Source organism: Phoxinus phoxinus (genome assembly GCF_949152265.1).
Source record: "Phoxinus phoxinus genome assembly, chromosome: 8".
Classification (NCBI taxonomy): domain Eukaryota; kingdom Metazoa; phylum Chordata; class Actinopteri; order Cypriniformes; family Leuciscidae; genus Phoxinus; species Phoxinus phoxinus.
Genome location: NC_136883.1, coordinates 15,314,039 through 15,341,138, shown reverse-complemented (window position 1 = coordinate 15,341,138; position 27,100 = coordinate 15,314,039). Strand labels below are relative to the sequence as shown.

Genomic DNA, 27,100 nt, shown 5'->3' with positions numbered 1-27,100 from the left:
CACTTTTTTATACAGTTATATTGTAAAAGTCACTGGGATCACTGCGTTTCTGCTTTAAGGAGTCACACACAGCATATTTGTATGCCACTGCTTGTGAAGGTCAACGATCTCTTTTTTGAGGTATTTGTGCAAGCCTGCCACTACAGATAGGAGATCCTTGAAAAGAGTCAACAAATACACAAATGAGAATTTGCAGATTTTTCATTTCATGGCAATCAATGATGGCAGGCAAATTGTCAAGCACAGCATTCACTGTGTGAAGCTGGCAAGCCTACCTTGTGTTGGACAGCTGCTCCAATTCACATGATTGCAATCTCAATTTTGTTTGTGCTTCTTTGGTGGCTGACCAGGGAGCAACTAAATATGAATACAGACTTTCCAGCAGGCTAAAGAACTAAGTGGCCTCAGTAATCTTTCTGCAGGTGTGGCACAAGATGAGATTCAACTCGTGGGTATAACAGTGAACATATATAGCCTCAAGGTGCCTCTCCCTGAAAAGAGACTTGAAGGGTCATGAAACCTTAACCAAATTTTCTGCGATTTTAACAGAGGTATGTGTGTTGAACACCACTGAAGACAATGTTAGCATCTGTTAGATTTAATAGTAGGGCAAAAATGGTAAACATTTGGATTTTTTCAGCTATTTCCGTCTTCCGGGTTTAAAATCTTCATCGTGTCCACGTCACAGGCTGTGAGGTGGCAGAGCACTATAGTGCTTTGATGACTCATCGGTGTCTCATTATTATTCATGAGACTGAGTATTGTTATCCTATGAGAAGATACTGTCTCTTAATTATTCATGACACCACGTGGATCTTTCCAATGACAGATATTGTCAAACTGTGATGTCGCATAGAAGACGAGAGAGGCAATCATGGGACGCAAAGTGTTTGTTTTCAAGTCAAGTCAAGTCAAGTCATCTTTATTTATATAGCGCTTTTTACAATACAGATTGTATCAAAGCAGCTTCACAGTGATAACATGAAAATAATACAAAAAAACAATTTCATCATCATCCACCTTTAAGGCAGATCTATAATATTGTTGAATATTAAATGTCCCCAACTAAGCAAGCCAGAAGGTAAGGCAACAGCGGCAAGGAACCAAAACTCCATCAGGTGACAGAATGGAGAAAAAAACCTTGGGAGAACCCAGGCTCAGTCGGGGGCCAGTTCTCCTCTGGCCAATGAGTGAACAGTGTATGAAGTTCAGAATGAATCAGAGTATTTGTCCTTGGTTGAAGTCGGAGTGGAGAGGAGGAGAGACTGGTTGACACTTCAGGTCAGCGGCGTCGTCGTCGTGTCCTGGCGCTGGTCCTTCATCAGATCTGGATACGGCCTGGTTCCGGTGGACAGCAGTAAACCTCAGGATAGACAGAGAGACTAATATTAGCGTAGACGCCATCCTTCTTATGATGTACCAAGTACATCAGGATTACGGGAAGTGTTCCCGGTCCCGGCTGTTCTAAACTATGCAGCCTAATTATATAAGTCTATAATGTGTTATGTGTATGCTAGGCCGAAGAGATGTGTTTTTAGTCTAGATTTGAACTGACAGAGTGTGTCTGCTTCCCGGACAATGGTAGGAAGACTGTTCCAAAGTTTTGGTGCTAAGTAGGAAAAGGATCTACCGCCAGCAGTCGATTTTGATATTCTAGGTATTATTAACTGGCCGGAATTTTGAGATCGCAGTAGACGTGAAGGACTATAATGCGTTAAGAGCTCGCTCAAGTACTGCGGAGCTAAACCATTTAGTGCTTTGTAAGTGATCAGAAATATTTTAAAATTTATACGATGTTTAATAGGCAGCCAATGCAGTGTTGACAGAACAGGGCTGATATGGTCATACTTCCTGGTTCTAGTAAGAACTCGAGCTGCTGCGTTTTGAACTAGCTGTAGTTTGTTTATTAAGCGTCGAGGGCAGCCACCCAGTAGAGCATTACAATAATCTAGCCTTGAGGTCATAAACGCATGAACTAATTGTTCTGCATTATTCATTGAGAGCATATGACGTAATTTAGATATATTTTTAAGATGGAAGAAAGCGGTTTTACAGATACTAGACACATGACTTTCAAATGAAAGATTGGTATCAAAGAGCACACCCAGGTTCCTAACCGACGACGAAGACTTAACAGAGCAGCCATCAAGTGTTAGACAGTACTCTAGGTTATTACGTGTGGAAGTTTTTTGTCCAATAATTAGAATCTCTGTTTTTTCTGAATTTAGTAGTAGGAAATTACTAGTCATCCAATTTTTTATATCAGCTATGCATTCCGTTAATTTTGTGAATTGGTAGGTTTCGTTAGGTTTTGAAGAAATATACAGCTGAGTATCGTCGTAACAGTGCATAACAGTGAAAGCTAATTCCATGTTTCCTAATGATATCTCCTAATGGTAGCATATACAGAGTGAACAGCAGCGGTCCTAGTACTGAGCCTTGTGGTACGCCATACTGAACTTGTGATTGATAAGACATCTCTTCATTTACTGCTACAAACTGATAACGGTCAGATAAGTATGATTTAAACCATGCTAGTGCAATTCCACTAATGCCAACATAATGTTCGAGTCTATTTAAAAGGATGTTGTGGTCAATGGTGTCAAATGCAGCACTAAGATCCAGTAATACTAATAGAGAGATACAACCACGATCGGATGATAAGAGCAAATCATTTGTGACTCTAACGAGAGCTGTCTCGGTACTATGGTACGGTCTAAATCCGGACTGAAAATCCTCGCAGATATCATTTCTTTCAAGAAAGGAACACAGTTGTGATACTGCTTTTTCTAATATCTTTGACAGAAATGACAGATTAGAGATCGGCCTGTAATTGACTAGTTTTGTAGGATCAAGTTGCTGTTTTTTAACAAGCGGTTTAATCATAGCTAGCTTAAAGGTTTTTGGTACGTATCCTAGAGACAAAGATGAATTAATGATATTAAGAAGAGGATCTATGACATCTGGAAGCATCTCTTTCAGCAGCTTAGTCGGTATAGGGTCTAACATGCACGTTGTCGATTTAGATGATTTGACGAGTTTGCAAAATTCTTCCTCTCCTATAGCAATGAATGAATCAAATTTTCCCTCAGGGAGACTACAATGCACTTCCTGATGCGATACTGTATTAGACGGTTGCATAGTTATAATTTTGTCCCTGATATTATCGATCTTATAAGTGAAGAAGTTCATAAAGTCATTACTGCTGTGTTTCTTGGAAGCTTCTGGGCTTGAAGCTTTCATTTTCGTTAGTTTAGCCACTGTTTCAAATAAATACCTAGGATTATGTTTATTTTCTTCTAATAGGGTTGAAAAATAAGCAGATCTAGCAGCTTTTAAAGCCTCTCTGTAAGCAATCGAGCTCTCCTTCCATGAAATCCGAAACACCTCTAGTTTTGTTTTCTTCCAGTTGCGCTCCATTTTTCTGGCTGCTCTCTTAAGGGCCTGAGTGTGCTCGTTGTGCCACGGCGTTGGACTATGTTCTTTAATCTTCTTTAAGCGCAGCGGAGCAACTGTGTCTAAAGTGCTGGAAAAGAGAGAGTTAAAAGTTTCTGTTGCAATATCAAGTTCTTCTAAGCTATCCGGGATGCTGAGATGATGAAACTGATTAGGAAGATTATTGATAAAGCAATCTTTAGTAGCAGAAGTGATCGGTCTAACATATTTATAACACGGAGTCGGCTTTGCAGCCTTGGCTAAATGTAATTTACATGAGACTAGATAATGATCTGAGATGTCATCGCTCTGCTGCAGTATTTCAACGGCATCAACATCTATTCCATGTGATAGTATTAGATCTAGAGTATGATTACGACAATGAGTCGGTCCTGACACGTGTTGTCTAACTCCAATTGAGTTTAAAATGTCTTTAAATGCCAATCCCAATGCATCTTTTTTATTATCTATGTGTATACTAAAGGGTTAGTTCACCCAAAAATGAAAATAATGTCATTAATGACTCACCCTCATGTCGTTCTAAGCCCGTAAGACCTCCGTTCATCTTCGGAACACAGTTTAAGATATTTTAGATTTAGTCCGAGAGCTTTCTGTCCCTCCATTGAAACTGTATATACAGTATACTGGCCATGTCCATAAAGGTAATAAAAAGATCATCAAAGTAGTCCATGTGACATCAGTGGGTTAGTTAGAAGTTTTTGAAGCATCGAAAATACTTTTTGGTCCAAAAATAACTCAAAATAAGACTTTATTCCGCATTGTATTCTCTCCCGGGTCTGTTGTGAATCTGCGTTCACGACTCCGCAGTGACGCTGCTGACGGAAGACGCTGATGACGTGTTATCTGGTGCGCCCGAGCTTCGTTTACAGTCTGAGGGAGACGCACGCTATATTCAAGCTATTCTACATTGTTTGCGTGGATATCATTTTTTTAATGGTGCGTAAATGTGCATGTCGCGGATGAGACACTTTTACAGCGTTCGTTTCCCTCAGACTGTAAACGAAGCTCGGGCGCACCAGAAATACACGTCATCAGCGTCTTACGCCATCAGCGTAACTGTGAAGGATTGTCAACAGACCCGGGAGAGAATATAATGCTGAATAAAGTCTTATTTTGTGTTATTTTTGGACCAAAAAGTATTTTCGATGCTTCAAAAACTTCTAACTAACCCACTGATGTCACATGGACTACTTTGATGATCTTTTTATTACCTTTATGGACATGGCCAGTATACTGTATATACAGTTTCAATGGAGGGACAGAATGCTCTCGGACTAAATCTAAAATATCTTAAACTGTGTTCCGAAGATGAACGGAGGTCTTACGGGCTTAGAACGACATGAGGGTGAGTCATTAATGACATTATTTTCATTTTTGGGTGAACTAACCCTTTAAAGTCACCAACAATTAGTACTTTATCTGCAGCCAATACTAATTCTGATAGAAAGTCCGCAAATTCTTTGATAAAGTCTGTATAAGTCAGGTGGCCTGTATACAGTAGCCAGCAGAATTTTCAAACGTGATTTATCGTTTACACTATATATTTTTACATTAAGCACCAACACTTCAAAATAATTATATTTACAACTAGATTTCTTAGTGGTTTTGAAAATATTACTATAAATTACAGCAACACCTCCTCCTCAGACGAGGTTCATGTTTATAACCGTAATCTTGTGGGGTTGACTCATTTAAAGCAATGTAATCGTTTGGTTTTAGCCAGGTTTCTGTCAACACAGCACATCTAGGTTATAATCTGAAATCATATCATGAGGAGGGATGAATACAATCTCTTTTCAACAGGTCAGGTCTGCCCCAAAAACTTTTCCAATTGTCTATGAATTCTACATTATTTAGCAGACACCACTTCGACAGCCAGCCATTGAGAGAACACAATCTACTAACTCCTGCTCATCACTCTATCTCATCACTCCTGGGAACAGGAAGGGGGCCAACGCAAATTACAGTGCTTGACATCGTACTTGCAAGGTCACACACCTCTTTAATGTTAATTTTGGTGATCTCCGACTGGCGGAGTCGAACATCATTAGTGCCAACATGAATAATAATCTTAGAGAATTTATGATTAGCATTAGCCAGCACTTTTATCTGCGATTAAAGCGTCTCTCCGTCACCCATATGCCCTGCTGCACGGGCTCTACTTCAGCTGGAACCGTTTCGTGTAAAGCAGAGCCGGCCAAGCCACTAAGCGACCGTTGCAATTGCATAGGGCCCATGGCCAGCAGAGGGCCCCCAAGAGAAAGGGGGGCCCTAGTAAAAAAATAAATAAAAAATCGCAAAAGTAAAACCAAAAGTAACATAAAATAAATAAATAAAAAGAAATGGGCCTACAGCGCTCTTTATCAAGCACAGAGTTGTTATTTCTTAATTAGTTCTTTATTATGGCAAATCAGCTGGGAGGTCTCCGCGAGGGCGCGCGCGAGTCTTGACCCTGACCAAGATGTCACTCATTGTCAGTTGTCACTTGGTCAGTCAGTTAGCGATTCGACTCTATGGATAATCTGAACTAAAAGTCTTATATTAACATTAGCCTAAATCGTGCTTGTATTAATTTCCGTTATGGTACATTTGTTTACATGCTAATAATATGCTGCATAAAATTGGTTTAGTATTAAACCTATACCATTTACTATGGTGTTGAAGCATTTAACAGAACAATATAAACCCAGTTTGGCTACATTAAAGGGCTAACATTAATTTACTCCTTATGTCCCCTTTCCAGGAGCACTATTAAAGTATATGCTGCCAGTAAGCAAAGCTCCAGCTGTTGGTGAGTATAAAGGGGCTGTAAAATGATTACAAAAATTTAGTCTACCTTTATGTATAATTATTTTCTTTATTTCATTGCAGCTCAATCAACCACTTCTATTCCTGGTTAACAACACAGTCATATCACCCAAGAAGCTGACAATGCTGTTAAGTTCTGTGTTTTAGTTTGTTTAACCTATAGAGATAGATACATTCCCCACTTGTTGTAGTGTCCTGTCCTTTGCTCATAAATGAAATCTGTCATAAAGGTGTGTGTGTAGTATCTGTTTTTAAGGACTGATTATTGAGCAACATTATGGAGTTTCCTCCAAAGCTGCTAATGTTGAAAAGACATTTTATCTAAAGTAACTTTTTAAAAGAAGATGGCATCAAACTCCTGCAGATTGTTTTGCATTTTAAGATTTTCTTGGTTTGATGCTAAGAACACAGGTAATTTAAATTCAGTCATTTTATTTCATTATTTTATTTTATTTTAATGCTAGGAAAACTAACATCCAACATGTGTCAACTTACTAAAATGAAGATTTTTTTGTGTGTTAATCTTCCCCATAGGTCTTTCTCCTGTTGAAGTGGAGAGCAGTACCCCCATGCCTTCTACCACACCTGGCTCTCTTTCAACTCCATCATTGGATCCAGCTGACTGGCCAACAGTCATTAATGACAAAGTACGCATTGATCTGGTGAGCAGAGGACCAGCACATGTTGACCATCACTTCACATTTCCAAAAAGACAATCAGACAATAGAAGATTTCACTATCATTTCATGTTTCGATCTCTCACAAATGGTGAAAAAGGTTAGGAGAATCTGGTTAACATATTCACAGAAAAATAATTCTGTCTACTGTTTTTGTTGTAAATTGTTTTAAAAAAAATCAACAAAGCTCAGTACAGATGGTCAACAAGACTGGATCAATATTGGCACATTACTTAAGCAACATAAAAACAGCCCCGATCATGCTAAAAATTTGCTGTCTTGGAAGGAGCTAGAAGTCCGTCTACGAAAAGGGGAGACAATAGATCAGACTGAATTGTCCCTCTTAGAGGCAGAGAGAAACAGGTGGAGAGAGGTCCTCATTAGGCTTGTGTTGTTGTTGTTGTTGTATACTTTATTGTCCCAATGGGAAATTTGTTCTGGGCTCACAAATACATCCACTGCATCTCCAAACATATAAAACAAACACAATACACAATAATAGAGGCACCACAACACTCTATACACAGGAAAGTGGTTGGCATCACACCACTCGTATGCAAAGAAAAGTAGTAGACAACACAACACTCTACCCTCTTAAAATTGATTGACATCACGTCACTTGTGTCAATCATACAATCTCTAACAGAGAGGAACATGGGTCTTAGAGGATCTGTTGATACGTTGCATGCCAACAATAATGGTAACTTCCTAAAAGAGGTGGAATTACTAGCGAAGTTTGATCCTGTTTTAAAAGAGCATGCACGACGCATTGACAGTGGAGCAAATCACACAACATACTTAGGGAAAACAATACAAAATGAGCTTATCGCTTGCATCAGTGACACCATTCTCCATACAATTGTGGTTCAAATCAAAGAGTCAAAGTATTTTTGACAAAGACAAATGACCCTATGATTAGAATTGAGGCCCAGTCCCTGGCAGAAGAAATTGGATCATTTAGGTTCCAGATCTGCACAGTTGTCTGGTATGACATTCTATCAAAAATTAACACAGTTAGCAAACTCCTTCAGTCCGTCAACATGCAGCTGGACATAGCAGTAAATCTCATAAATAAAACCAAAGCATCTCTACAGACCTACAGGGCAACTGGGTTTGTAGATGCTCAGACCACTGCAAAAGAGCTCTGTGAAAACATGAATGTTGAGGCAGTGCTGAAAGAGAAGAGGCTGCGAAGTACAAAGAAGCACTTTACCTATGAGGCAGCTGACGAGGTAGTGATCACTGCAATGAAGAGACTGGAAATAGGATTTTTCAATGTTGTGGTGGATTGTAGCATCCAGTCTTTGGAGGACCGATTCAAGTCAATGGGGGAAGTAAAAGATAAATTCGGAGTGCTCCTGAACTTCCACAAACTGGATGAAGAGTTAATCAAAGAGCAATGTGCCCAGCTCGGAAAAACACTCACCAGCGGAGAAGAAGCAGATATTGATTGGAGAGAGCTAGCCATGGAGATGCAGAGCCTTCCAGAGCTTCCCAAAGAAGTCACGACAGCGCTGGAGCTACTTATTCATATACATGAAAGGGGGCTGTGTGAGTTATACCCAAATCTTTGGGTAGCGCTGAGGATAGCCTGCACTCTTCCAGTGACAGTGGCAACTGCAGAGAGAAGCTTCTCTAAGCTTAAACTCATAAAAACCTTCCTGAGGTCCTCCATGTGTCAGGAACGCTTGAGCGGAATGGCAATGATAAGCATCAATCACCAGATAGGCAGCCAGATCTCATATGATGAGGTTATAAATGACTTTGCATCCAGGGAGGCCAGAAGAGAACATTTTTGAGGAAAGAGTAAATGGATGCATAGCATCACAGATTTGAAGAACTTCTGAGGGGAATGTATTTTTAGCGAATTACTTTTTCCCAAGGAGACCATGCATGCGTGTGCGCACACACAAATACACAAGTTTGGATTTTAATAGTTCTATTGAAATGTTTCCTTATTCTTATTATTGTTACTATTGATCTTCTTTGTGGTGTTTTAGATGTTATTGTTAATTTATTATATTTGAAAAATTCAAACATTTTAAATGTTTTATTATTTTATATAATATTTTATTTAAATGTTATTCTATTTGCTCTATTTAATTTAAATTATATGCTGTAGTTTGTGCCTCTTAGACTCTGGTGTCAATTAAAAATGTATCTTTGGTCAGTGAAAATCACTTTATCAGTGATTTATTTTTTTTCAGCAAGTTCATCAGTGTGTGTTCGGTCTTTCACTGCCATTCAGCTCAGTGGTATCATAATTTTCCTGTTAGACATCAAACACAGTAGATATAATATAGCTGTATAGTATGGTATAGTTATAAGGTAGTCATTGCTTTTCTTTAGGCCTTACTTAAAACGGTCAAAGGGGCCTCCAACCAAATTTTGCTTAGGGCCCCCAAAGGTCTAGGGCCAGCTCTGGTGTAAAGGGTTCACCAGACTAGGCGGATCCAAAATAGTATCTAAAGCTCTTGCACTCTTGCTATCCTCAATTAAAGTCTGGATGTGTGTCTCTAGTTCTGAAATCTTTTCCGTCAGCCAGCTTAAAAGTTTTTGGTACGTATCCTAATGACAAAGATGAATTAATGATAATAAGAAGAGGATCTTTGACCTCTGGAAGCATCTCTTTCAGCTTAGTCTGGGTCTAGGGTCTAACGCATGTTTTGAAAATTCTTCCTCTCCTATAGCAATGAATGAATCTAATTTTTTTCCAGAATTGAGGATGGTGTTTGGATGAACAATGAAACGTCTTGTTAATAATAAAAAAAAAAATCATGTAGTCCAGTCATAAAGAGTTTGTTTGAGGATTTTATTACCTGGATGTTTTACTAAGTTACGAATTTACATAGACCTTTAATATCATGGCAATTTCATTGTGAATATAAATGTATCTATAAAATACTTTATTTTAAACTAGTTATTACATATGCTGTTGTAGCCTAGGCCTATATCTGGTAATCAAAAAATGAATGGGAAGATCATTGTTTATTGGGAACCCTAAAGGCTATTTCTGAGATGATTAGTTTATAGTGCAATATGTTACCTTATTTTTTGCTTTTCGTCAGCTGTTTTCAAAGCGACTGTGAGCATTTTTTGTTTTTGCCATAACAATAACACAAAATGGTTTCGGTGTCTCATGGGGACATCATGTGGTGAATATGCGAATTTGACGTGCGATTGATTGGAACGCAGAGAGGTCGGAAGTGGGAAATTTCTCCATTTCACCGCTGAAATTCCCAGCTCAGACTTCGTCTGGAACGCGGCATGTATGTTAGGAAAGGAATGATACAATCTGAGCGTTATAAGTGCTAACTGCTGAAAAATAACTCGCCAAACTCTGCCCCTATGAATGGATCGGTCATCAGGGAGGTTCGATCGCTCTGGTTGTGATTAATACAACCTGGATCCAACGTAGCTTCAGCCTTCATCTGATCTGCTGGCTCTCTCCATCAATAAGCACAACACATACGAATCGTGTCATATTTCTTTCTGGAAGATCTCTGTTTAAACCATGGCTGATGAAGATTTGGAAGCCATTCGACGGCAACGTATGGCCGAACTGCAGGCGAAACATGGGGTAAGAGAAACAGAGAACGAAACGACCAAAATATCGCGTTTTATACCGGTATTGAACAGCACATGTCAGGCCCGTAAATATGAGTGAAATCAGTCTACATCGTTCGTGTTTTTGTTGCCTGGGCCGCACTGAAGTCCACCTCGTTCTCTAATATCTGTTCTCGAGCTGTTTTGTTTAATATCTGTTAGCTAGTCTCGTTCTCGAGCTGTTGTTTAGTAAACCGACAGTAAACTGTAGCCATTGAGCTAATCAAGTGTGAAATGTTATACAGGCTAAATATATATATATATATATATATATATATATATATATATATATATATATATATATATATATATATATATATATACATATGTATATTCATGGGCTCCAGAGCTTCATACTGAACATAAGTTCAGTTACAAAGAGTTATTTATTTATTTTTCAGTGGAGTAAACGGGAGCTAGCTAAGTTAGCAGTGGCTAGTAGTTTAGTTAGACTAACTTTTAACGTTACATCAAGCGACAGCCCTCTGACATATTCATCCTAAAAATGCGTTCATTTAGAAATAAAGATGCGAAACTTATATTTCTGCAATGTGAAGGGATAACTTGCCAACCATAGCAACCATAACACATTTAAATGTCTTCATAACATAAAGTTCAATCGTCATTCTTAAGCATGTACATGGACGATTAACAGTAAAATTCCTTGCATGGTTTCGTTTCTTAATTCATAGGTTTTATTTAGATGAAATATGATATGTGTGAATTTTACTTATCCCGTTTTAGGAGCATTCCAGTGACCAGCAGGGGCAGCAGGAGGCCAAACAGAGGTACAATCATAACAAACACAAGTTTCTGTATTGCAGATGAAATTGAAAAAAAAAGTATTATTTTGTACTTTTACATTACTGTTACTCAAAATCAGAGGGTCTCTTATAAGGCTCCAGACTAACTTTGTTCACCACCGTCCTGAAAACCAATTTGAACCATTGACCATCACCTTTTGAACAATTGTTGTGTGTTAAAGTGAATGTCAACCGTCCCAAAATAAGCATGTTGTTTCTGTACTTTGTTATTATAATCTATAGTTGTTAGTCGCATAATAAAAACACCATTAAAATGTTTATGATATTTATTATTATTTTTATTTAGCTCCATTCAAAGTAGTTATCTGTAAACAGGTAAAAGACAGATTTAATAAAAAATAACAGGAGTTTAATGCTTTTTTGTATTCATGCCAAACAAATCTTTGTTGTTGTTTTTTTGTTTGTTTTTTTACATATACGAAAATTAAGAGAAAAATACATACAGCTCAAAACGTTTTTGAGTTGGTTGGATTAAACAATAACAAATAAATACTGGCTGCATGCTCTTTGATGCTCCTCACTCTGACTTTCTGTCCAGTTTCCCCATGGCCTGAGCTGGGCAGCTCCTGCATGTTTTGCAGTACATCAGTTGTGCAGGTTCATCATATTCAATGACCGAATAGCACTTTTTCCAATCAGGAAGAGATTTTCCTTTGTTTTGTTGCATAGCCAGAGCTTCCTTGTTTCTGTAAAGAAGAAGAAAATTAATTGATTTGCCTCAGCCCCCCATAACTATGCACGGCTTCAGGCCAATTTTCACGTCATAGCTCATGCAGGCAGGCTTAAAAAACATAGACCTTAAACAATCAGCGGATAACTTTGTGTCAGCCTACGTGTCGCCATACACATAAATGCTCCTGATAAATTATGTTATTAAAGGGGTCATATAATGCCATTTTTGTACAAGCTAATATGATTATTTAGGGTCTAAATTAAAAGTTTGTAATATACTTTAATTAAAAATTCTCATTAGTATTGTAAGAAAACACTAATTTTACCTGGTCAAAAACAGCTGTTTTTCAGCACGCCGTTTTAGTGCATATGTCTTTAAATGAGAATGAGCTTTGCTCACCCCGCCCCTCTGTTCTGTGGGGTGTTTTTTACATAACACATGTGGAGTGTTGCCTTGACAACAGTTGAGGCTATATTTTGAAGAATGGCAGCGGGAGTCTCTGAGGATAACATAATAACTATAACGCATTGTTCAGTATAAACGTGGAATTACGGCTTTCTTATTAATTCTTAAAAAGCTGACATGAGTTCTTCGCGATCTCATACATCTCTGTTATTATCAATGAAGCTGACTGCATAATGAATCTTTCATAATATCTTTTATAATCCGAGGATTTGCTAGCATGCAGAATTCAGCACTGAACAAAAAGTCTGTTTTGAGCGGTGAGGGGATTCTATATTAAATGCTTCTGATTGGCCATTGCGTTCAAGAAATCAACACATATGTCTGTGATTGGCTACATCGCTCAACGCTGCAAACATGTTACAAATAGAAACTCTGGCCTGTAAATCGTTTCTATTTTTAGTTGTTCTTGTTGCTTTTCTGCAACAGAAATATATATGAATAAAACATATAAAAACTAATAAATTGTTATTCATCTATTTAATCGTTTTATTCTCCCACAGCCCGCACACACATAGTGAGTGCATTAGGCTACCGCTCGCACTCGGCCATCAAATCTAGTCCCGCGCCGTACGTCTCTAGATCACGGGCCCGTCCCGAGCATACAGCGGCGGGAAATATCCGGCTCGGGCAGAGATCTGTGCCCGGTTGCATAAAGCACCTTAAGTGAAATTTTCCCTTAAGTTCGCCCTTATGTTTCCCTTAAACCTAAGGGTGTTGCAGAAAAATTCCCTTAAGTGTTACTTAACTGTTTTTTTAAGTGAAACGTCATAAACACTTAGAATTTCCCTTAAATGCTGTTTTTTCACTTAAATAATCCCTTAAAAAGCGTTAAGTGTTGCATAAAACCCCTTAACGGTCATTTCCCTAAGTATAACTTAAGGTTTGGAAATCGTAACCTTAAGAGTAACGCGGACAAAAAATAAGACGACATGGCTGAATTTATGGAACCAGCTGAAGATAATTATGTGCCAAGAAGAATTTTTAGGGATAGGGAGAACCATATTGTTGCATGAATACCGTTTTGATCGACGCGCAATATTTGACATCACTAACAAACTAGACGGCGACCTTGACCGTGTCACAGATCGCAACCACTCTTTACCTGCGGTGTTACAACTGCTTATAGCACTGCGTTTTTTTGCAACTGGGAGTTTTCAGACGATAGTAGTGGGAGATGTTTTCCACGTTCATAAATCGTCTGTCAGCAGAGTGGTTCACCGGGTTGCGGGGGCTATTTCCCGCTTGTGTTAGTGTTTTGCGTATCTATGGCAACAACAGACTTTTATAACGTGAATCCAGGATCGCTGTCGTGAAACACTTAAATGTTCCCCTTACCTAAGAGAATCGTTTAAGAGATTATATGCAACACCCTTAAGTTATTCTCTTAGGTAAGGGGAAATCGCCCCTTAAGTGTCATACTTAAGGGAAAAACTTAAGGTGCTTTATGCAACCGGGCACTAAGCTCTAAACAGGACAGAGTAACACGGCGGATATCGCTCATATACTTTTTGTTGACGACGTCGTTAAGGCGGCAGGCGTGTGTTGCTTAGTTCCAAAGTGCCGCGGGAAACCCTGTGTTATGTTAACATGCCGGACACCTATTCAGCTTGGTTTTCTGTGTGCTATTGTGTAGTTGAATAACTTGCCTTTCCAGATTAAATGTCTGTTCTTGGTCTTGGATTTTGTGAAATAAATTTCTAAATAAATGCGACTTATAGTCCAGTGCGACTTATGTTTTTTTTCCCTCTTCATGATGCATTTTATGACTGATGCGACTTATAGAAGCGCATAAGACTGAGCGACTTATAGTCTGGAAAATACGGTAATTCTGAACGTGTCGTGTCTCGCCGGTCTATCTATATTGCACCAAATACGACACTGCACTCCCTTGTGAAGTCGTTTGGATGAACGGTTCTCGAAATAATCAAACTGCAAATGGACAGACAGACATATAGAGATTCCTGCCTTTATTAGAGATAAGAATATGTTCAGCCCCCTCTCTCCGAAGCTTCGAATATTCGATATTCATTACTACCGAAGCTTCGAAGCTCAAAAAATGGTATTCAGACTATCCCTAATCAATATATTGTATTTTTGATCAATTTGGTGCTGTTATGCGCAGCTGGGTTTACTGTATGTGCGTCGCATTCTGCTGCTTGCAAAAAGTCTCTTTTGAGGAGACAGTGCATTGCCATTATTTTGCCGTCCTGATTACACACGTTATGCTCGAATACACTGCAGGCTCACTCTCGATCGTATCCAACATTCATCAACAACACCATCATCCCTTACATGCATTTTAAATACTAAATAAATACGTAATCGGCTAAAATGCATGCGCAGGTTACTTCCTGAACTAGCGCACACCCGAGTCCGTGTTGTTTTCACATTCACAGCCAGAGTTTGAGTGCAACCAAACTCAGACCACATCCCTCAGGTAGTCGCTGGTTCGGTATCCCAGGTCCGCATGACAGCTTTCATATTACTAATTTCATGCGAACCATTCCCTGTTTCGAGCTGAACTGTCAGTGTGAAAGCACCCTTAAAGCTGTTATTGGTGATTTGCAATGAAATATTTGACCGAAAGTATAAAAATGCCGGTTATTACAGAGAGGTCACATGCAAGAGAGGTTGTGTGAAGAGGTTGGAAAGTACCCTGATTTGTACAACTCTAGCATGAAATAATTCAAAGCTATTTACATGTTGTAACTCGTGGCTAGAGATTGCTCAACTGCGCATGCGTTGAACGCCACACGTATGAGTCAAATTAAGTATGTTCACATGCGCGTAAAAAAACCGAAGTATACTTTCTTCTTTAGATTACATTTATTTGAATGAATGAATTATAGCATTTATTTGAATTATAGAGAGAGAGATGCTTGTTTGAATGACCTGTGTCTGTTAAGTGTATCTCTATTAACAACGAAGCTGTGAGTTTAATTACTTCAAAACCAGTGATGTTGCTGAGAAATATAATGCAGCGATTCAGTAGCGAAGTTATTTTAAGTCGTGTTAATAAAAGTTAAGTTTCTGTGCTCCTGAATGTCTCTGTGTGTGCGCAGTGCGATCTCCGATCTCTTAGAGCGAGTGACGTATGTGTGTTTAAATGATGACAGTGCATTAGAACAGTAATTCAACTGTATTGTTTCTTTCACAGAGAGACTGAAATGAGGAACTCTGTATTGGCTCAACTCTTAGATCAGTCTGCACGTGCCAGGTGTAAGTCCATTTACAAACCTTTGACAAGCTATCACTTGTATTATCATGTAAGTGTGTATTTAAATTTGACCGGGACAGCTTTGCCCTCGAATATTGTTTCTCTATTCTTAGCAGAAATTGTTATTATCTGCTGTTGTTCCAAACCGATAAGGCTTTCGTTCATCTTTGGAAAACAAAGAAGATATTTTTAATGTTCTTTCATAATTTTTGTCCATCTTTTATTGTTTAGTGGTGTAAGAAAATATCAATACACGTGAATATTATGTTTGACGATACTGTATCGATATTTATTTGTTTACAACCAACATTTGTGTAACTGTTATCATTGTGTTCTGTCAGCTTTTACAGGCTTAAATCTTCATATTTCATATTTACCCCTGGGCTTTTACTTTTATAAATGCCTTTTTCGTCCTATTAAATGTATGCGTCATCTTTCATGTCAAATTCTTACATTTGAGCATTAAATTCAATGTTAATAATATGACTCTATAGGTCTGTTATTAGGGATGCACTGATACCACTTTTTCCAGAATGAGACCGATACTTTCATTATTGGTACTTGCTGATATATATATATATATATATATGCATACATACAGGCGTAAATATTTAATTTGTTTAACATTCTATTAATTTGATACATTTACTTCATAAACATCCTTCTCTAATACATCCATTCTGCTCTCTGTGGGCTTTGGGGGTATGTCTCCTGAAAATTTATAAATTCATTAATTTGGTGCACTTTAAAAGTAAAAAATTAAGAACTCCAAACCATGTTCAAGTGTGCATATTAAACAAATAAAAAGTCTGTGCATTGACCTGAACTTTAAAGGAGGCTTGTGTGCTAGAGATGTGTGAATCAGCTCTTACGTCACCTGAATCTGCTGTTGAAAATACATCATCCACAAGCCACCCACCTATGTTTTTCTCATTACAATTGTTCAAATTCTCAGTGTTAAGCATGATGATATGGTAACACATCACACGGATGTAGGCTGCTTTTAAATTAACATTTATTTAAAATAAAAGTTCTTTGGCAAAATTACATTTCCTTGATAGAAAAACACAGGCTTTACTCCCTTCCAACTTTAATTGTCGCTGTTTCTGTGACGGCAACTTCCCAAACACGCACACAATACATTAAATACATTCAGCCCAGACAGGATAGGATATAGGCTTTATTAGTTTGTCATACATTACATACAGAGCTTCACAGCCGTTAGTCCGTTACATTTCACATAGCCAGCACTTTATTCGTCGTGGTTAACTATTTTACCACATTACCATATTTGAAGTAAACACGATAATCCTTAAATTTAGTCCAAACTTTGGACTAAAAGCCTGAAGGGAAGTTAATATGCAAAGCTGAGTTTTAAGCATCATTATTCCCGTCTTCAGTGTCACATGATCCTTCAGAAATCATTCTAATATGCTAATTTGATAATTATATTAGTGTCACCCTATGGTGAAAATCAAGATTTTAATGTTTAAATGTCTATGTGGTGTTTTTAATGTGCTTTAAGACAAACCATGACAATTCATAAGTCAACACCATTGCAAAAAAAATCACTGGTGTTTCAGACGTCACAAACTACCTGTACCAATCATGTCAACGTGCTGGCATGCTTTAGCATATCATTAACATCGAACTAGCAGGGGAGTCTTGAGAGATGCCAGGTTATCCCAGTACATTTTTTTTGTTTATATGAAAAATCGGGTAGACTTAGCAATACAGCGCGTGTATGATGTATGACAATCTTTTGATGAACTATATGCCTTTCGTTGTTCAAAGCGTTCTGCACTTTGTTCTGCAGCCTGAGAGCAAAAGGCTAGTCATATTAATTACTGTTATGTCCGACGTTGTAAAGAGCAATACCATCCTTCACCTCAGTAAGTTGGCCGAGTGAATCTGTGAGCTGGCGTTAGTGGAGGCGGGGTTAATTAGCATATTCATGGGTCCGTGTATACTAAATGAAGCAAGGGTGTAGAGTTGCATTCAAGCTATTTTAAAGCTGCAGTACTTAAAGCTGCTGTATGGAGTTTTTCTACTAAAATGAATCCATTTTTTATTACCTGTGTGTGAAGGGGTTGTAATCTCACAATAAAATGATCCACTTGGCGGGTTTTGCTATTACCTCTGAAAGCAAGTATTCCTATTTCTATGTGATGCTCCGGGTCGGGTTTGCCGCAAAATCCAGTGACGTGACTGAGACCTGCAATGCGCGCCCCGGAGCGTCTCGCCTCTCGCCTCGTCTACTGACTGTGCACTCAACAGCGACGACACTGCAACTTTATGACATGGAGTCTGCTAATACTAGGAAACGACTAGCACAACACAGACTCCAACACAAGCTCCACATAATAATAAAAAACAAAAGAAAGCACGCGCACTCGCTTGTAAACGTATTGGTTGCAATCTGAAACATCACCGCTAGATGCCGCTGAAAACTCCATACAGCACCTTTAACTTTTGGCGCTCGTGCGGTTAATAAACAGAACTGCATGCGTCTTGCGGAAGAACATTGTAGCCGGAGCCTCTTCTCTCTGTTTATGTCTATGACGAGTCCCACAGGTACTGGGCTTTTCCTAAAAATTAGTTAATTAATCTAGTGATCCCAATGCTCCAAATAGTGATTAAACATCTAAAATTATCTTTATTTGTACGTTTTCTGAGAGGTGTACCTTCCTGAACCTTTCTTTTGTTTTAATAATCCATTAAATGTTTTATTTTTCTCTGCTCGCTTTTCGGCGTCTTGATGCTTCCCCTCAGCACAAGTTTGGTACTGTTTTAAAGTGCAGAATTCCAACTTTGTGAATATTCAGTTCTATTATTCAGAAATTACAGTATTTTAAAATATCTGTTTTGGAGAGTATTCACGCAAACATAATCTATTATGTCTTAAAGTGAACGTTTTGGTAACTGTTGTAACATTATATTAGATCTACAGTAGAGTACAGTTACAGTAGCAGTCTCATTAATGTTATCAAACAATTGTGAGATCATTGGGGGAAAAAGTTGAATATATATTTTTCCTATAGATACTTGGTTTTGACTTGATGTGTTTGAAATTTGGTGCTATTAGCAGGGATTTTAGGGCTTCAGAAAACTTTTAGCTAGATGTTTTTAAAAATTGACTTTGCTGACTCTAATTGACTTCAAATAGGTTTAGTTGGGTAAAACAATTTTTGTCTGATTCCAACTAATAAATCATTTTGAAGGGTTTTTAAATAAAGAATGTGAAAATAGCCTCATTTTTTGGAAATTTGCTCATTGCGATTAATTTTGCCACCACGGGTTAAATTTTTCTGCATCCATTTACTATGTTTGATGTTTGATGATGCATGCACATTGATTTGCGTTCCGAAGATGAACACATGTCTTATAGGTTTGGAAAAAAACATGGGGGTGAGTAAATGATCTAAAAAATGTTTTGTATGAACACTTTTTAATATTGATGATGTTGCTTCTGCTTTTTCTTTAGTGAGTAATTTGGCTCTTGTAAAGCCAGATAAAGCAAAAGCAGTGGAGAATTACCTGATTCAGATGGCTCGCTATGGACAGCTTGGAGGAAAAGTAAGATGGCAGATGAAGCATCATTAATAATGTGTTTTAGAATGTGAATTTTTCTAGCATTGACTGTTATATCTTTAGATTACAGAGGCTGGATTAATAGAGATCCTGGAGAAAGTTAGTCAACAAACAGAGAAGAAAACAACTGTAAAGGTAAGTACTTTATGCTATCATTAAAAATCTGTTCTCAAGATTGTAAAAATGAAAGCGTAAACATATGTTCTGTGAATGTCTCTGTTTTGTTCCCAGTTTAACCGACGTCGGGTAATGGACTCCGATGAAGAGGATGATGACTAATATGCAGGTGTCATAAGTCAGCTGGGTTTCTGTACTCGCAGTACTTTTGGTACTCTGGTGTGACTGCTGACCAGGGCATGACTATGACTGACATATCAATGTCCTGCCCAAAACACAATCACGGCCAAAGAACTTTGATCTGTGGTGATACAGGAACTCTTTATTTAAATACGGTTTCTGTTTTAGTTTAGCGTCTTAGATTCTCTTGCATTTTTCTTTGCCTCAAACAACACATTGCAGCAATGCTGCTACATTTTTAGAGACTTGTTGAAAATACAGTGGACATTTCTGATCTATTGTTATTGCAATAATTGGAACTGGCCTCATATCTTTGATTTTGTGGACTTTTTTTGAGGAGACATGCAACGGTTTACATAATAAAAGCCTTAAACAAAATTGAGAAATTCTTATTACATCAGTCGCATTGCTTGTCTCGCACTGTATACTAACCAGACAAGGCCCAACAAAGCGACACATAAAAAAAGGTATCTCTTTAATGTTAATCGTATATTTTTTGTCTTAACAGGCAATGATTGTGCTGAGCATCTCTACATTTTGTTGGTGTTCCAATCAGAGCATATGAGCGGTGATAATCTCAGCTCCTCGCTCACAGAACTGATCACCCCTCCGCTCCCCCGCTCAAAGCCACATCCGGCCGCTCCGTTCATTATCGTCAGCGCTCCACTCAAAAAATCTGCATGTATTTCACTTTTAGCTTAGACCACAGCCTTACCTCCTAAAGACCAACAACAACATTTTCCAAATTGAAATGTTTTATTTCAAATTACAAATTAGGCCTAGCCTATGTAAGAAGGAATAATGCCTGCAAAAAAAGTCCTGTAAAATTAAACAAATAAATGGGCCTAATAATAAAAATAAAAATGATATAAACAAAAAAATATATAAAAGGTTTAAAAGTAAATTAACTATTAGGCCAAAATTCTTATAACTGAACTTTTGCGCAAAGTGCACGTGCATTACAATTTAAATTGGCTTATGTTGTTAAACAAAACAAAAAAAACATAAATTGTTATAGAAGAACTTATTTTAAGTTCATCTTCAAGAACACAAGTTTGGACAATGTCTGAGGCTTCAGACTCATGCGATGATTCAGGGTTGATGGGCTGATGGTCAGGCTTGACTGAGGATGCTTCAGACTCGTGCTGTGAGCGGAGCGAAATAGGGCAACGCTCCGTCCTTTTAAAAATGCTGCTCTGTCCAAGATCCGCCCGCTCGCTTCCGCTTTACTCCGCTCACATGCTCTGGTTAAGAATAGGAAAGAACTGTTCTGAATGTTTGGTGATTGATTGTACTCTGTCATGGGCAATTTTCGGGTTCACAAATTTTTTTGGTTACTATTTATATATATATGATTCCACCAAATCAGCTTATCTTTGTAAAAATGGCAGAGCTTTTTAAATATCTGTATGTATACTCTTAACATCAGTCAATCAAGCATTATATTATGATAACCAAGCACGATTTAATGATAGAACTAAAACTTGGTAACCATGTATGAATGCATATTTTTCATTTTAACTGAACTTAAGACCCGTGATGGTGCTTAAGACATTGTTTGTCATTTCATGTTTTTTGTAATATATAAATAATAGTATTAATTACGTTGTCAGCGTTCGCGCGAGCAGATTTGCTGAAATCAAAACAGGGATGAGCGCCAGCCAATGAGATGGTCGTAACTTATGCGCAAACGGCAACTACTCCTCTCTATCATACCAGTAACCATCTCTCCTGTTTGTTCTTAAAAGCTGAATAATTCCAAATGAACTCTGTTATTTTGACAGGAAAGTACAACAAAGAATAACATTCTCTCTCTCAATTTCAAATGAGCTAATAAAGCATGACTATCACAATGTTGCCTAAGCATTAACACATTATATATAAATAACAAAACGTATAGATAATGTCATGTGTAGCATAGTAAATAAATAAATACAATCCATCTTGATAAATAAAGCGGACCTCTTGCTAGAGTTAACTGTCTCATTGTGAATGGCTAACACATATTTTTAATAGAACAGAATAGAATGAGGCTTTCATATAGCGCTTTCGTACTATACACCCAAAGCGCTTTACAATGATATCGGGGGGGGTCTCTCCTCAACCACTATTCAAATCACTCCTGATTTGAATAGTGCTTTCAAATCAGGACAGAAAAGTTTCTCTTACATTGATATATTTAGTACAGATGAGTAGAATGTGTTTCTCATCCTCTGTTTGCTGTAGATCGAAGTGTCTACGGATCCTCTGCTCTCTCTCTGTCCATGTTTGTCTATGAATTCCTTTCTATTTCTAGATCATGGTCACTTAAGCTGTATTTGGAGAGGATTTGTCTTTCTTTAAATATTTAATTAATAGATGATTGGCCAATTTAGTGGTTCTATTTAGGGTTGAGTAACATTGGAGTTCATTTTGGAGGTCAAAATGTGCTTTTAGTGATTCATCATGGGTGTCTTTTAGATTTTTGTCTAATTTTTGTATGAGCGACCGGATCGGATTAAGGGTTTTCTGTTAGAACGGTGTCATGTTAGCGGCCCCTAAGTTAATAACTAATGGTCGTTGCGACGGAAGTGAATCAATCAAATCTAACTTTAGCTGGAACTTTATTCTAGAGCTGCTGTAAAGCCAAAACAATCGCTGTTACTTTAATTTCCTATTATCACTGTAAAGCTGCTTTGATGCAATCTATATTATTAAGACCGCTATATAAATGAAGGTGACTTGACTTGACTTGACTTGTAGCTGTAGTCAATGGGGAGTTGAGTTTCATGGACAAATTGAAGAGCGAGTGTGTTTAGATGAGATTCTGCTGAGGTTTCATTGGCGAGGATGGCTTTATATTGGACTGAATCTGGATCGGACTGATGGAAGTGATGCCAGAACTGAACAACCTCTCTTCTGGATTTCAATGTTCAGCGGGTACAAGCCTAATTCAGCCCTGCAGCCGTCGTTGGACGTGCTTCTGTGAACCCCTAAAATGCTTTTGTCAATTTCCAAGTGTAGTTTTTCTACTGAAGTTTTATCCCCAAATTTTACATCCATACAAAAGAATTGGTTTTATTATGGAATTATATAATTTTATCCAAGTTTAAAATGGGTAATTTTAAGTGACCACGTCATGACTTTAAAGGCCATCCAAGCCTTTTTGCTCAGTTTTTTGACAGCCAGACCGAAGCGCTTGTTGGAAACTTTTCCTTCGAAGCAGAGACCAGGAGACATTGGGATATCTTTCAAGCAGAAGTTTTTCTTTATTGAGGACTTCTCCGTGCGTTGCTGTAGTCATTCAACTCAAGTCTAACTCAAGCTGCTTTTGCGGCTTCATGTTACGCCCATAGTTGCCCATAAATAGTCTGTGAAACACCCACAAGTTAATATTCATCAATTGCGAAATCATGGCAAACACAGAGAGGAAATCAAAAAAACTTAACTTCACTCAATGTGAAGAAGTTATCGTTGGCGAGGTGGAAAAGAGGAGAAAAATGTTGTTTGGAGGGCACAGTGTGGGCATTACTAATGCCAAAAAGGCACTTGAGTGGCAAAAAGTTGCAGACACCGTAAATGCTGTAGCCTCACAACCTCGGACCTTGGCCGAAATAAAAAAGAAATGGTCGGACAAGATCAGCCATTATGCGTCATTACGCATTGTGATGGGGCATTTTATTTCCATCCATTTAATTGCATCTGACAAGCTACAGATGTCGGTTATAATCTACGTGGAAATGGGAAATAGTTCAGTGCAAATGTAATTTCTTGCAGCTTTCTGAATGGTTGAGACATACGTCATATGTTATTTTATCAAAAATAAAACAAACTAAAGGCATATGCATGAATACCATGATTCCGTAGCTCATGAATACCATGATTCCGTAGCTGATGAATACATTTTTACTATGAAAACAACTTTCCCCAGTGGACTATCTATCTATCTATCTATCTATCTATCTATCTATCTATCTATCTATCTATCTATCTATCTATCTATCTATCTATCTATCTATCTATCTATCTATCTATCTATCTATCTATCTATCTCCCTAATTATCTATCTATCTGTCTATCTAATTGCATCTATATCTGCTCCGCCAGACGGACACATTGACGAGAATATCAGTTTTGTACATTATTTCGTTCTGTTTACCATATTATTTATGAGGATGAATTGCATAACATGCCAATATTATTGCAGAACATATTTCACTTTTTTCTTTGCAAATATGTGTTCATTTGCATTTCTGTTGTAATTTTCGTTTGATTTTGTTTGTTTTACACTGAAGATCGATCGAACGGGTGTTCGTGTAGGCTGTTAATTGTAAGACTTGCTTTGTGAAGTCTTCATGTTATTTATGAGAGGCAGTATTGCCATTTCTTTTACACAACGGTCTACAGTTTCACACACTTTCACGTGTTTCTTCCATCTGCCGACGGTGTCACCATTTCTCATTTCACCTGTTTTTGTGCATACGCATTTTTTTATAAATACCAATTATTGCGTAGAGAGCGGCGTATGCTTTTTGTGCGTACGCAACGTTTATAAATGAGGCCCCTGGTCTTTATAAGTGAACGTACTCGGTTATTATCGTAACCTCGGTTCCCTGAGAGTAGGGAAATTATTCCCTAGAGTATTGCGTAGCTAATACGCAGTGGGGAAACTCCTTTTCCTCGATAATACTGAAGCCTATAATTTAAAACGCATTTGCAGCTGCACAGAGAGTGTCTGGCTCACTCATTGGCTGTGCTGCAGCAACTGCACATCCAATGGCGTGGTGCCTCTGACATGTGTGCCAATTAGCTAGCAGCGCGCTGACACACGTCAAGAGACCCACAATTTGGGCGTGGTCTAGACCTATATTATCGCCCGAAATAGCCATTATAGCAGGTTTAATCGACCGAAGCGACAACTTGCCATGTTACTATAGTGCGGCCGGCTACGCAATACTCGTTCCCTACTCTCAGGGAACCGAGGTTACGATAGTAACCGAGTACGTTCCCTTTCGAGAACGGTCACTTCATATTGCTTAGCTAATACGCAGTGGGGACGCCATGCAAAATGCCGCACTATAAGTAACTAGTTGCTTACAGCAGCCCAGGAATCCTGAGCTTACAGAAACAAGCCAGAACCCAACATATATATTTAAAAAGAACGGACACCGTTGGGTCTAATAATATACATATATAACATCAGTAAGCTCATACCCAACAAATATACTAATAAGAGCGGACACCGTCGGGTCTATTAAGTACAAGGGATATCTGAACCAGCCAAGGCGGGTTTTATGAGATAATGGATAATGTGCTTATGAACATTGTCAAGTCATCTTCATTTATATAGCGCTTTTAACAATGTAGATTGTTTCAAAGCTTCTTTACAGAGATAAACGTATCATTTAAGGTAACAGATTGTTTTGGCTTTATAGCGGTTCTTGAATAATGTTATTTTCCAGCTAAAGTTAGTTTTGTTTGATTCACTTCCGTCGAAAGGATAATTTGTTATTAAATTAGGGGCCGCTGATGGCGCTCACGTGCGCATTAAGAATGAACTTGTCCTGCCTATAAATTTTATTTTATACGGGGTAGATACGTGAATTTTCCACAATGCTTTAACTGTAGAGTGGTAAAGGGATCCTCCATAGGGAGAGGCTAGTTGGCACCTCAGCACTGCGTTGACATCGGGTCCAGGCGAAGGTCCTTCATCAGATCTGGTTTCGGCCTGGATCCGGCAGGCTGCGGGAAAACCTTGGGATAAACAAAGACACTAAAATTAGCGTAGATGCCATTCTTCTTATGATGTAACGAGTACATCAGGATTGAAAGGAAGAGTTATAGAAGTCTATAATGCATTATGTGAATGCTAGGTCAAAGAGATGTCTTTAATCTAGCTTTGAACTGACAGAGTGTGTCTGCTTCCCGGATAATGGTAGGAAGACTGTTCCAAAGTTTTGGTGCTAAATAGCAAAAGGATCTACCGCCAGCAGATTTTGATATTCTAGGTATTATTAACTGGCTGGAATTTTGAGATCGCAATAGACGTGAAGGACTATAATGTTGTTAAGAGCTCGCTCAAGTACTGCGGAGCTAAACCATTTAGTGCTTTGTAAGTAATCAGCAATATTTTAAAATTTATACGATGTTTAGCGAAGCCAATGCAGTGTTGACAGAACCGGGCTAATATGATCATACTTCCTGGTTCTGGTAAGGACTCGAGCTACTGCGTTTTGAACTAGCTGTAGTTTGTTTATTAGGCGTACAGGGCAACCACCCAGTAGAGCATTGCAATAATCTAGCCTTGAGGTCATGAACGCATTAACTAATTGTTCCGCATTTGTCAATGAGAGCATATGGCGTAATTTAGATATATTTTTAAGATGGAAAAATGCGGTTTTACAGATACTAGACACGTGACTTTCAAATGAAAGATTGCTATCAAAGAGCACACTCAGGTTCCTAACCAACGACGAAGAGCAGCCATCAAGTGATAGACAGTATTCTAGGTTATTACGTGTGGAAGTTTTTTGTCCAATAATTAGAATCTCTGTTTTTACAGAACTTAGTAGTAGGAAATTACTAGTCATCCAATTTTTTTATATCAGCTATGCATTCTGTTAAATTAGTGAATCGTTTCGTTAGGTTTTGAAGAAATATACGGCTGAGTATCGTCGGCATAACAGTGAAAGCTAATTCCATGTTTCCTAGCGATATCTCATAATGGTAGCATGTACAGAGTGAACAGCAGCGGTCCTAGTACTGAGCCTTGTGGTACGCCATACTGAACTTGTGATCGATAAGACATCTCTTCATTTACAGCTACAAACTGATAACGGTCAGATAAGTATGATTTAAACCATGCTAGTGCAATTCCAATAATGCCAACATAGTTTTCTAGTCTATTTAAAAGGATGTTGTGGTCAATGTTGTCAAATGCAGCACTAAGATCGAGTAACACTAAAAAGAGAGATACAACCACGATCGGATGATAAGAGCAAATCATTTTTGACTCTAACGAGAGCTCGGTACTATGGTACGGTCTAAATCCGGACTGGGAATCCTCGCAGATATAATTTCTTTCTAGAAAGTAACACAGTTGTGAGGATACTGCTTTTTCTAATATCTTTGACAGAAAAGGCAGATTTGAGATCGGTCCTGAAACGTGTTGTCTAACTCCAATTGAGTCTCTGAGTTAGACAACTTGAATTAAATGTCTCTAAATGCCAATCCCAATGCATCTTTTTCATTATCTATGTGTATATTAAAATCACCAACAATTAGTACTTTATCTGCAGCCAATACTAATTCTGATAGAAAGTCCGCAAATTCTTTGATAAAATCTTTGTGGTACCCTGGTGGCCTGTATACAGTAGCCAGCAGAATTCTCAATTCTCAAAAATATAGTATGTCGCTGAAGGAGAGAAATCTGCTATAATGGCTATTCCGTGCGGTAATATAGATCTAGACCACGCCCAATTTGGTCAGAGACCGCCAAATTGGGTGT

General features: G+C 38.2%; 1 protein-coding gene across 1 annotated transcript; it reads left to right on the top strand.

The window, feature by feature from the left end:
* Positions 1 to 10,083: 10,083 nt before the first annotated feature.
* pdcd5 (programmed cell death 5) lies at positions 10,084 to 21,589 on the top strand. Its single transcript, XM_079620152.1, has 6 exons — positions 10,084 to 10,521; positions 11,292 to 11,335; positions 15,667 to 15,728; positions 19,211 to 19,302; positions 19,381 to 19,452; positions 19,549 to 21,589. The coding sequence occupies exons 1-6, from the start codon at positions 10,456 to 10,458 to the stop codon at positions 19,594 to 19,596; spliced, it is 384 nt and encodes a 127-aa protein (XP_079476278.1). The 5' UTR covers positions 10,084 to 10,455; the 3' UTR covers positions 19,597 to 21,589.
* The last annotated feature ends 5,511 nt before the right edge of the window (positions 21,590 to 27,100 follow it).